General features: G+C 38.8%; 1 protein-coding gene across 5 annotated transcripts in view; it reads left to right on the top strand.

Moving 5' to 3' along the window:
- Window positions 1-3,418, top strand: part of TJP1 (tight junction protein 1) — a 158,713-nt gene extending 155,295 nt beyond the window's left edge. For all 5 annotated transcript variants that reach the window (XM_062501141.1, XM_062501140.1, XM_062501144.1 and 2 more), the window contains one exon: window positions 1,652-3,418. In XM_062501141.1, coding sequence (XP_062357125.1) covers window positions 1,652-1,746 — 95 coding nt within the window. In that variant the 3' untranslated portion in view covers window positions 1,747-3,418. The remainder of the gene's footprint in view (window positions 1-1,651) is intronic.
- The last annotated feature ends 9,532 nt before the right edge of the window (window positions 3,419-12,950 follow it).

Raw genomic sequence — 12,950 nt, 5'->3', positions numbered from 1 at the left:
TTCATACAGTTCTGGGGTTTTTCTCCCTCCAGTCGTCTGCTCTACCTCATCTTTCCTCAATGTATCCATGTTCTGTCCTGAAAGTGACATTCATTTGCACTTACTAACATCCTTCCTGCCACATTTAAGCCTCGTACATTGGTATTTTACTGTTAAACCCATGCAAAAGCTTTACTGATTCTGGTATTAAAGCTGACTGGGAAAACAAGTTGCCTTTTATGGCCACACTGATTAGAACAAAAATAAAGAGAACACTCAGTATTTTTTTCCTTTTCAAAGCAGTTGTATGGGAAAATACGGGAAAAACATCCTCAACAGCTATGTATCCTTACTTTGTATTTAGAAGGAAAGGTTGGAAACAAGTCTGCCTGTCTCATGTGCAAGACTAGGACCCGACCGTCTTACAGCTCTGTTCTACTCTTTTAATACATTTGGTCACATGAGTTTTGAGTGGAGTTTCCTGAATCTATGAAAGGAAAAATTCTCCAGAATTATTGAGGTTTTTGACTGAAATAAGCAGTCACAGCTGGTTGCAGTAAATTTGTTTGTATTCTGTAACTATACACTGGCCACTTCTATTCTTTGTCACTGCGTTAGATGTTGCCATCACTCAGTGCATTGTGTACTTCATTTTGTTTTCATGAGTTCAAGAAAATTACATGGAATTTGTATCATTCTCACTTAATACTGAGGTCTCGGGTGTTTGTGCAGGTGTGTGACTGGGTTCTTTAGCTTGTTACACATTTCTCCTCAAGGCAGTTTTATTTGGCCAAGCTATTTAATGTCATTTATCTAAAAGGCTTAAGAGAACTCTAGTGCATTTTTCACTTTCTGCCATAGTGGGACGATCACACCTTTTGGCATCACTTGGTAGTGATTTTAGGTGGGTAAATGAAGAATACTTTCTCCACTTAATAGACAATTGACCGTGCGGAGGGAATGTAATCTTTGGTCTGGTGAGATGGCAGCTGATAACATTCTGTTGTAACAGATGGTTATCCAGAACCTTTGACCATGAGTAGATAAAATCTGTTGTAATGATTTTTTTGTATCAATTAACTGGAATACCTTTTAGTATTTCAGGCTTTTAAACGTATCTACTGGATGTAGCTGCAAAATGACTACAGTCCTGTCCACAATTATTTTCATCATAGAAAATAAAACTACCAATGTGTCATAGTGCTTAGTTACAGCATGACTTCTGATTTGCCTCATCTGTGCTCAGAACTGTTTCAAGACACTTCAAATGCATCTTACCATATTAGATTCTATTTTTTTTTGTTAATGGCAGTTTAAGAAGGAGCCAGTAAACACCTGATTCACTGTTAACAAGTCCCAAATGGAAAGCCCTATGTTGATGCTGTAGGGTAGTATGAGCTTTATTTACCTTCTCCTGAATGCCACAGCATCTGTTTTGAATAACTGACCTATTCTATGTTATATGAAAGTTAAGGGATTTTTTTTTATTAATAACATGCAAACTGCAGGGTTCTTTAAGCCATCAAACAAAACAGCAACAAAATAAAAAAAAACAAACAAAAGAGGTGTTGCTTCAGAACTTAAAAGCTCCTGTCCAAAAGCTTGGTTGTTTCAAGATGTACACTGTGTGACAGCAGATACTAAACACCAGCATTGTGTTTTCCTCCCACAGGTGACCCCAAAACCTGGCAGAACAAGTCTCTTCCCGGGGATCCAAACTATCTTGTTGGAGCAAACTGTGTCTCAGTCCTAATTGACCACTTCTAAATATTAAGTTAGCTGACTGAGTAAATAATCTGAAACTGAGATGGACCTTACATATAAACTGAACCACTCTATCAAGTATTAACTGTTCTATAAGTGATAATGGATCTTAGTGTTTAAGCATCTTGCTTTAACTAACAATGAATTAGCAAGTACACTCTGAACCATGGTCACAATACATGCCACAAGCAGGGAGTGTACAGGGGGAACAAGATGGGGGTTTTACAGGTTCTGTATGCTTTGGTTTGGTTGTTCTTGTGTGTTGGTTTTTTTGTTTCTTTTTTTCTCTTTGCTTTTGTTCTTTTTCTCTGTTAAAGGACACTACTAGTATTTTGTTGTTATCTGAAAGTACCAATGAAACTATACACAGAGGAACTAAATTTGTTTCGTACTCCAGTGTCATACAGATTTTGGCCTGCATTTTTGCAACTGTGTGTTTTTTAACTCACAAGACTACCTTTTTGTCTCTGGTTTTTAAATGACTTTTGGTGTACATGTCCAATGAAATGGCTGTCATCTTGGGGTAGCACAGTTTAGATGTTCTCCTCTGCTGAGAGGAAATGCAAATACATCTCCTTGCTGTATATGGAAATACTGTCCTGAGAACGGGGAGGGGGAAAAGCATGTGGGATGACTATGGTTCAGATGCCTCTGTGGATTTGTAAATTAACCACATTATTACAGACCTATTAACCAGCAGGGATGCCTTACCCTCATGTTTTTAATAGTCTTAGCTCTCATAGTTCTCTGTATTAAGTTTGTATGGCTTTTGTGCTTACTTAGATATTATATCATGAGAGATTGGGGTGGCGGGGAACAACAACAAAAAATTGTGAGTTTGGTTTAGAGAACAAGCATTGTTTGTGTTCATCAGCCAGAAGAGAACCAGAAGAAAATGATGGTATGTTTTCTGCTATGCATTTGAAAATTTATAGATGTTATAGACCGCTTGTATATAATGCGTGCATACCACTTTTGTTTTTGGTTTGTAAATTAACTTTTATAAGCTTTACCTTTTTATATATATAAATATATATAAAAACAAACAAAGTTTCTTAAGGATATCTTTGTATTCTCATACCTTTTGAGCCTTGAACTTTGACATCTGCAGCAATAAAGCAGCATTTCTACAATATATGAACGAGGACATTTTTTAAAAATGCACAAAATTGTTACCTTTTAAAGTGCTGCATTTAAAGAATATAACTCGGAATTCTCTACTTTGATTAAATTCTTGAAAAGTATCCCTACTGTAATTTGTCATAAGGATGCTGTACTATGTGCCCTGAAATGTATTTTTTTACTAATAGACAATTTATTACGGCACAATGGCACTACTACTGTTTAGATAATATACCACTGCATTCTGTTAATGAGTTATTAGCTATTCAGGTGTGGCTGATTTTTTTTTTTCTCTGCAGTTATTAAAATTACACGTTTCTAAATATACAGAATAAAACTGTTTTTAAAATAATAAAGATGATTGTAGTACCTTATTGTTTCTGAAATGCATTTATGTGTATATAACACAATTTTGATTTTATTTTTTCTATGTAAGTAGATAGCTGGATTCTGCCATATGTTCATATGTGTAGCAGAACTCCTTTGTGGAGTCAGTTGGAGCTGTCTGCAGCAGAGCTTTTGAAATTATGAGCTCTGGTGTGGATCCATTGGAATTACTAGATACAAGTAGGAGTAGTAGACTTCTCTCTTGGCTCATTGTGTTGGGCAAGTTTACCTGTGACATCTAATCTTGCAAAAAACCTTCGTAGTGTTCTAGATGTAGATTTACACCTAGCATAGCTCTACTAGTTGGAAGTTCTTCCTTACAGCATCCCATTACCTGTTTGGAGTATTGCATGGCTAACCACTATTATTCTATCAGGGAAATTAAGTTCTAAAAGTTTGTTGGTTTTGGTTTTTTTTAATGCTGGGAAACAGTGCATAACCCTGATGTTTCCTTTCTGTACTTCTACTTACAAGTGAGTTTTCTTTCTCAGGCATGACTTAGCCCAGAAGATGCACTTACTATTGTTACTATTCCTCCTCATGGCTCATCTCACTCACTAGCAGAGCATGAGACACTGAAAAGTCCTTGGCCTAAGGGTAAGCATGACTTAACAAAACTAAATCATCAGTGTTATCAACAGTGATGTGATGAAGTTCAAAGCACAGCACTGTACCACCTACTAAGGAGAAAATTAGGTCTATCCCATCCAAAACCAGGATCATGTGAAATACCACAAAAGGAATCAATCAATCAATCAGTCACACTTGAGGCACCCTGGCATTGCACCTCATGGGCTATTTACAGTGGTGTTATTTTGAGTCTTGGGCATCCTGAGTCCAGCATGCTGTAAGGTGTAACTGTCCTGTGTTGGTTTTCCTGTAGTGATCCTGATAACATCTTTCTGCTCTTCTGTTTTTAGAGATCGTAGGGTTATGCCTTTCTATCAAAACAAAACAAAAACAAAAAAAAAAGTGCTTTTACACTGTTGTTTCATGAAATGAGAAACTGATGCTGTTCAAAAATGTGGCAATTCTCTACTGCAAAGCAGCCTGTTGGAGAAATTGCCTTTTGCTGTGTACCTGTAGGAATGTTTGTCCAAGTGTCCAGTATGAGCCACGTGCTTGCCTGCTTTCCTGTTAAATCCCATTATTTTGGGTTAAAACATGGCCAGTGAGAATAACTAGGCTAAAATAACATATATATTTTAAAATAGTAGTGGTTTTGAAATCTTTATCCCTTGGAAGTTGTTGCATTCCATGTCTATTTTATATAGGCTAGGCTCTGCAGGAGGTAAGTTCACCCACACCATTTTAATGTTGTTTCTATTTACTGTTTAATGTGAAGTTCAAAAACTGCATCTTTCAGTTCTTCCTGTTTCAGTGATGTCCTGGTCAACTTTTGCCCTGCAAATTGTACAGTGTTAAAAATGTACATCTCAAGTCTTGTATTCATTTTTAACAAGGGCCTTCCATGCTGGAAATGGGATACAGAATTGCTGTTTCTCTCTGATTCAGGTGTTTTGTAAAAATATATTTTAGTTTTTTCAGTAAAAGTAGCAATGCATATTTAGTGATATATACACAAAGAGTTATATCTGTAAAAGTAATCCATTCATACCAGCCTGGGTTAGGTGAGGGTATGGTTGAAGATTCTCTGCTGCAATGTAACCTGGAACAGGTGATGGATATTAAAGCTGTACAGCTTTGAAGAACAGATGTTGGTAAGGATGTCTGAAAAATAAGTTCTTAGTATCTAAGTCACTTGAGGAAGGCATTTGTAGAAGCCTTGCTGAGTGCTGTGGTGATCTGGGTATGTGTGAACTTCTCTGGCTACTGGACCCATCCATTGGCAATATCAAATGATTGGGTAAAAATATTTTTCATTATCTCCAAACTGTGCCTTATGATCTTGTAAGCAAGGGTCTGAGAATAAATACACTTAGTATTACATTGTCTTTACAGTATTTTGCACCAGTTGTCTGTTTTGTACAACAGTTGATGAGCACAGTAGATAGGCTGTGAAAATGAACTACAGCCTGTTAAGGTAAATGCTGCTTGAAAGCACTTTGGTTAAGCTATTAAGTTTCTAAATTATATTAAAAATAAGCAATATTTTCTCAGAAAAATTATGACCTACTTCCCTTTCCACTTTGGGGCTTAGAATTTGGAGGAAGATCTAAGGGTAGATCTTAGGGTGTAGAAACAGGCTGTAGAATTTAAGGAAAATGAGATCAGCTGTTTTGTCTGGTAGGTTCTTTTATATCTTTGCATTCTAATGGTAAATTACATATATTTAAAGTTACATAATTACATATATTTAAAAGCCTTGCCAATGATTTAGATGATTTTGCCAGAGTAAAACCTGGCACTGAAAACTATTCCTTGCAGAAAAAAAGATGAGAAGAAATGTCTTTGCAAGAAGAATCATTCATAATACAGAGCCTGATAGAGTACTTCCAGTATAGATGGCAACAGAGAAACTGACAGCAGTGATTTCCCTCCTAATTATACTTGTTCTTCCTGAATTAATGACCAAATAAAAGTAAAAAGGTAAGGTGGAATTAACTACATGGGTGATACAGAAGTTAGTTCACTGAAGTAGCACGTTAGTAAAGCAATACATCGGGGAAATCAGCACTCAGGAAATAGTTGCTTAAAATTAAGCTTTTTGCTAATTATTTTCATCTTGTTTTGTCTAAAAGCAGTGCACAAGATGTATGCAGATGCAAACCTTACTATATAGAAAATAATGAAATGATGAAATTGTGGAATGATCTACATAAACAATAACCTGCTGCCCCTGTAGAACAGCCAGAGCCTGTGGCAGAAGGAAGAGCTGCAGCCCTTTTCCCTGAACAGCGGTGGTGATCCCACTGGTGCTGCCACTACTGGCACCACTTTTTTGTATTTCTATCAGCAGCACACTGAAGGTTTTTATAGCCCTTCACGCGTCTGCTGAGAATGCAGGAGTGATGAGAGTGGGATGGCCTATCTTTCAGATACATTTCATATACAGACTTTCATTTTTTCTTAATAATTGTCTTCTTCATGGTCCTAGGCAGTTTTGAAAAGGCAATTCAGACATAAGCTATTGTAGTAATATCTATGCAGCTGTGTCAGTCTCACTGAAATAAAGCTTATTTGTCTCCCAGTCCCTCATCCTTATGTGAGTCTCACTGGTATAGAAGCCTGTGAGGTTGGCTTGGTTTCAAAAGACTGGAAACTTTTATTTTTGCTTTTGGTGGCATTTAAATATAATTTGCATAAATGTAATTTACATTATTTAATGGGCATAATTGGTATGGGGTCTTGGTCTGCAATAGTAACAGCTACCCTGTTTTAAACCATGCCAGTAAGAAAGAGAAAGCAGTTTTTCACAAATGTTGAAAACTGTCGCTGAGTACAAGAAGAGTTTCCTGAGACCACATAAAGCTGCTGCTGCAGTGTTCTGTTTAACAACACCCCCAACACCCAAAAACAGTTACAAAGTTCCCTGAGGATGGGTTTTCTGATGAATTTGTGTGTAGGATTTCTAAAAAAGCTGTCTATCCCCTAGAGAAGGTGAGGAGAGAGGCTGGCATTGCTCTGGGGGCAAGAGCTCAGAATTCCTTTCTGCAGTGTGAGAGCAGGTGATGAGCAAGCAGAGTCTGTACACAAAGGTACTGCGTTTTGTTTAAATGAATAGCAAGTACTGTTCAGGTGTACCAATACCTTTCAACATGTTCTCTGTTTCTCCTTTCTTTTGATGGGATAATTAGAAGTTTGCTGATGACCTTGCTCCTCTGGTCTGTAGGCAGTAGCTCTCCAAAGCATAGCATGGTCGGTAGTGAGCTGTTTTTATCATAGACAAGTAGTTTTACAGTGGTAGAAACTGTCAGTAAGAACCACACTGAAAACCCCTCAAGGAAGTAGAAAATGTATCTGAATATAAATAAGTGAAAACTAGGAGATTATCTGCCTATTCAATGAATCTGTCAGTCTGGTTTTATGTGTATGCACAAACCCATCTGCCACTATTGTGAAATCTGAGGTTTGCAGGTAACAGAGGAGGTGTGCTTGTGTATCTAAGTCTTGTTCACCTTCCGTAGAATCCACTGGACATTCTGGGGTAGTCAGAATGCATATCTGCCACAGAACTTGGTACACTTGAACTTTTACTGGCTTTTCAGAGCAATTAGGAATAGTTTTAACCATATGGTCTTGAGGGTTGTTGATCACATGATAATAATAATAATAATGTGTATGTAATTGAACTACTCTTGGCAAACAGAAAAAACAAAGGTAATCACCTGTTCATGAACAAAAAAGCACTTCTTAAAGTAAGAAGTTTGCTTTCTCATACCATGAAAGGAAATGAATATAATTAAAAGCACTTCAATTAAAAAAGAGTAATTCAGATCAGAAATTTGTGTTAGATTTCCTTTGTGCAGGCTTCTGCACAGCAAGAACTCAATCAGAGCTCCTGTGCAGTGTATAATGTAACACAGATTGGTGAATAGAAAATCACACTTAAATCAAAAGGAGTGGTAAGAGGCTGTCAGAAGTTACCAGGCTTAATACTGGCAAGTGCTGCCGGTTTTTTCTGCAGGCTGAAGAGCTGCGGCAGCCTTGGAGCTCACATGTGAGTGAAAACAACAACCACTGGGGGGGAGTCTTACCTAAGAAACAGCAAACAGCTTTAGTGAGGGGAGGTGTTGGGAAAGGTAGTGGGTTTTTATTGAATGCCAGAAGATGCTGCTTAAGTATGGTGGCCCTTTCTTTGTATTAATTTTCCAGGCATTTTCACATCAGACTGTACCAGTGTCATTTATTCAAACTTACTAACCAAGAGTTAATTTTATAATTAGTATTTTCCAACTTGTGTGGCCACTTAGAGTGCTGCAATCCTGCCCAAATTTGCCTTCTCTAAGCCTCGGGAATCTGTTAGAGGTGTGGTGTCAAACACTGACTGTGCAAGCCTGGGGCTGTGCTGTGATTCCAGCTGTGCCCAGATGTGTGGCAGCTGTGCCAGTGCTGTGCCTGGTGCCTGCCATGTGAGCCCAGCCTGGCCTGTGCAGTGCTCCAGGTGCCCAGAGCTGGTGGCTGCAGGCAGCTCTGCCCTGCACGGGCACAGCCTCACTCCAGAGCTCTGAGCTCCACGGAATTGCTTCTGTTTTACAGGCAAAGTGGCATCAACACAGAACCTCACATATCTCGGCTGTCCTTTCAAACCACTGTCAGAGTGTGTAAACAAGGGGCATGATCTTAGAGAAGGCAGCCGAGGGCAAGATGTTGGGAGTGTTATTGCAGTCACTGGAAAGCCTGGTATGGCCTTCAGTGGCAGTAGGGAGCCCAGAGCTGCCCATACCACTAAAGGATGTCTGTGTTCCCTTTGGTGTAAAGGACACTTGCACAAATAGTCCTTTATCGTGTTCCTTCTGTGAAACAGGTTGGCTTAATTTTTTTGAGACCTGTTGCTGCTTTCAGAAAACAGTGGTTGCTTGCAGGCTGCTTTTGTAGTTACAAAACAGATGGTTCTTATTTAGAAAACTGTGAAAGCAAATAGTGCGATCTCAAGTTCATTGTAGCCAGCTGCATTTGTGCCATCTCACTGCTACAGCATGGTATCTTCTGCCTTTGTCATTTTTCCAGGACTGTGGGCTTTCTTTATGGACTAATAAACTGAAAGGGGAAATGCCTGAAGGATGCTCTGATATAATATACCCAGTAAGAGATTATGGGCTTTTATAGACTTTTTTTAATCTGCAGTTAATTCATGTTTCATGTTCTCTTTGCATAAACTGTTATCTCTTTAAACTAAATTGCAGATAAGCCTTAGGAAAGACTTCAGTGTAGTACAGAGTAATTTTCTAAAGAACAGTCTATGTAAACTGCACTGCTAGGGTTTTTTTTACTATCTCAAAATAGTAGAATTTTTTTCATAGTGGTGTGAAGTCTGTATAACAGTCTGGGAGTTGTAATCTGGATCAAATTGTAAAAAGTATTTTCTAGGTCTTGAGGTTTTTTCCAAACCTTTTTTTTCTTCAGGAGGAGGAGATAACCTTTGTCATGGGAATATATAACAGAATTCATGTTTAGATGATTGGGCAATTATGTATATGGAGTTAAGAAAATGAAATTTTTAAAGGCCTTTCTAGGATTTGAGACTTTTGCTTTAAATGGATGATTCATTATTAAGCCCTTTTAAACAATTTCTTAATTGTCATAAGGAAATAGTTATTTGGAGTATAGATGATAATTTTTCTATTAACAAAATAAAAGTTAAATACCAAATGTTCTATGAGTACCTTGATGTACCTTCATAGTCTTTGGAAAAATCTACATTTTTTTTTTATTTTTTAAAATTTTAATCCAAGAAGATCAAAGATTTACTTCTCTCTAGTTTTCTGTCAAAATGTACTTATTTTGGGTGGTGACATCAGACATTTCTTGCAGCAATCACAGCTGAGTAAGAAATCTCTTTCTGTTAGGCAAAAATTGATGTTCCAAAAATGTTTCTGCTCTTGACTAAAATGAACAGATATTTTAAGGGTTTAGTGAGGCAATGAAATCCAGGGATCCATCTGTGCATCATTTTATTCTTAGTGAATGTTAAGTTCTAAAAATAGATAGGAAGGATACTGGGGCTCTGGTGCAGAGTTATGTAAGGATAAATATAACTATGTAGAAGAGTATTTGCTTATGGCAAGTGCAGAATTCCAGAATGTTATGCCCCTGTGTTTATGGGCATGGCATTTGCTAAGTAGTTCTGTTTTGATGTTTATTTTGCATTAAGAACAGCCATTTTGGGACCAGTGAGTAAGGAGACATACCCAAAAGAAAGGTGGTATGAGTAATTTCTTTCATTCTGTATGTCTTGATAAAAAAATGAACTTGAATACAAAGTGACTTTTCGTAGTAGAGCTTTAAATTTGTGGACGAGTTGTCTAAGGTGAATCACTTGACATGTAACTACAGGTAATTAAGGAGAAGAAAACAATAACTCCACAACAAAGTTACCTCCACAACAGTTCAGGTTTCACATGTAGTAGCTGCTCAGGATTTTCTTCTTCAGTGTCAGTTCAAATATGCTTCCAGGAATATCCTCAATGTATTTGGGAAAGGAAAAGCAAATTGAAATGAAGTGGATCAAAAGTGTATTTTGTACAGTCATAACTCTTGTGGAGCATTAGTGCTGCTCAGCTGCACTTTAGCTGAATGCAGAGCTAATGGGGTTAAGTGCCAAAGTGAAACCACATTAACTTTCAAGCCCAATAATAGGAGTTGCGATACACACCTTTATTTAACACCTTAATTTATTTTTTTTTTTTAGTGTACATTGTTTGTGATTCTGATGTAGAAAAGATGTTTTCCTCAGTGCTAACAGAAGGCAGGTGGCTGTGGTAAGAAGTTGCACTGTGGGTACGTGGCCTCATGAAATGCTTTGTGTCTCTTCACTCTTTGGTGCTGTACTGGGACTTGTGGAAACCTCCCTGCTCTGCTGTGCGTTGCCTTTACATCAGAGCCCCTTGTGAGGGGCTTGGCAGGAAGAGCTGGGGTTCACTGAGATTCAGCTCCCAGTCTGGCAGTGTGCCCTTGCAGCAAAGGCATCTGCAGTGCTTTCCTGGGCTGCATCAGGCAAACTGTTGCCAGCTGCTTCAGGAGAGGATCCTTCCCCTTGGCTCAGCGCTGCTGAAGCCAGGCCTGGAGGTCTCTGTTCAGTCCTGGCTCCTCAGTACATGAGAGATGTGGATGTGTTGGAGAGAGTGGAGCCAAGAGCCACAGAGATGGTGAGGCAGTGGGGTGGCTCTCCTGGGAGTGAAGGCTGAGGAAGCTGGGGCAGTTTAGCCTGCAGGGGAGAGGGCTTGAGGGAGGGCAGGGGTCTTTTATTTCTATTGTGTGCAGAAACCAGCTCTCACAAGGAAGGGTGCAAAGAAGGTGGAGCCGGTCTCTTTTCAGTCGTGTCCAGGGGCAGAACTAGAGAGACAGTGGCTGTGGAATGGAACCCAAAGGGTTCCTTCTGAGCATCACAAACCACTTATTTGCTGTGAGGTTGCCCCTGGAGGTCATGGGCTCTCCATTTTTGGAGTTATTCAAAAGCCACCTGGCTCTGGGTAACCCTGCCTGAACAGTGAGGGCTGGACAGGGTGACCTCTGGACGTTCCTTCCAACCTTAACCATCCTACAACTCTCCTGACCAGATAGCATAACATGATAAGCATGTTGTGCCAATCCCAGTGACACTGTTGCCTCATTTTTAAAAAGTCTAGGTGAGTTCTAATCTATGAGCTGCTCTGGACTGCTAATTTTTGGAGCATCTGATTGTGTCCAAAAGAAGTGATGACAAAAATACCGTACTTCATAACGACCCTCTAAAACACCAGTGTAGTTTAAAAACTGGTTAAGAAAATTGCACAGTTGCTGTTACTCCTTCTCTGCTCTGTTGTCATACTGTTTATGGAAGAAGATTGGAAGCAAATAATCATAACAGTTCTAGCTTAACATCCATATGTATGGGTTATATATTTTAGCTGTTAATTGAACAAAATGTACTTGTAGCTGTCCACAGCTCTACTTTAATCTAGCTGAATTGTTTGTGTTCAGTGAGGCTTCCTAAAGGAAATGGCTGCAAAGTTGCTACAGTATAGTATGGATGTTGCTGCTAGTGCTTTTATCTTATAATGTGATGTTATCATGTAATACTTTGAAATTTTCACTCTGCAGACATTAATGCTGTAAAGCTTCCCTTATTTGCACAGTATTTGCCATATTTAGAAGGTAAATTAACTCGCCCGTATGTGGTGTCCAATGTCAAGAAGTATTAAGAGCTTCCAATGCCAGAAACGATCTGTTTTTTGCAGCAGTAGTAGCCCTGCTGCCTAGTCAGTTGTTTTCAGCTGGATAATGCTGTAGCTGCCTCTGTCTGCCTTGGAAATCACTGGTTTGGTGCCTGCAAGCAGCAAGGGCACTGTGACACGTTGTGGGCTGGGGGAGAGGCACAAACAACACCATGTGTCATGCAGGTCTTCAGCTGTGGTCTGTGTACCTTCAAGGTTCAAGCTACACCTCTGTTCTCTGTGTTCATTGTTCTTTTCTCACCTGAGTAGTTTCTCACTGAACATTCCCGGGAAGGTTTCATGTTTGACAATAAAGTCTGTTCTTGCCGCCCAATGGACCTTGAAACACCTTTGAAAATAGAATGAGGCTAATGGAGGAGGTAACACTTTATTCTTACTACAATCTAGAGCCTCCTTTGTCTCTGTTAAATATTTACAGCCCATGTTCTATAATTCAGCAGGAAGAGGTTAGAGAATTTAGAGTGTTTTGCTGTAGTACTTCTAAGATTCAGCACATGATAAAAATTATTTTAGCTTCTAGAATATTGCTTTATTTATGAACCGTCCCTATCAGGGATGTTAATTTACACTTTGCTTGCAGTGCAAAAGCTGCCAGGCCAGCTGTTGGATGCTGAAGCAAACTATTTATACATGGACCTCCAGAATAGAAACTTTTCCCAATTGTACACAGTTAAGATTTAATTTGCCTCTTCAGATTTTGTGTGGGATCACAGTTGTGGACTGTGGCTTCAAGTGATGACTGAAGTTGGATTTTATTTGCATTTCTTTAAGAAATAGTTTTCATTCTGATTTAGGAAGTGACTTGTGTTTTCATTTCAGCTGTTCCCCAGCACTTGGGATGGCAGCTTAGAGCTAGTAAGT

The sequence above is a fragment of the Cinclus cinclus genome, chromosome 13, assembly GCF_963662255.1.
Source record: "Cinclus cinclus chromosome 13, bCinCin1.1, whole genome shotgun sequence".
Lineage (NCBI taxonomy): Eukaryota > Metazoa > Chordata > Aves > Passeriformes > Cinclidae > Cinclus > Cinclus cinclus.
Note: the sequence above shows the minus strand (reverse complement) of the source record. Positions and strands in the feature narration are given on the sequence as shown.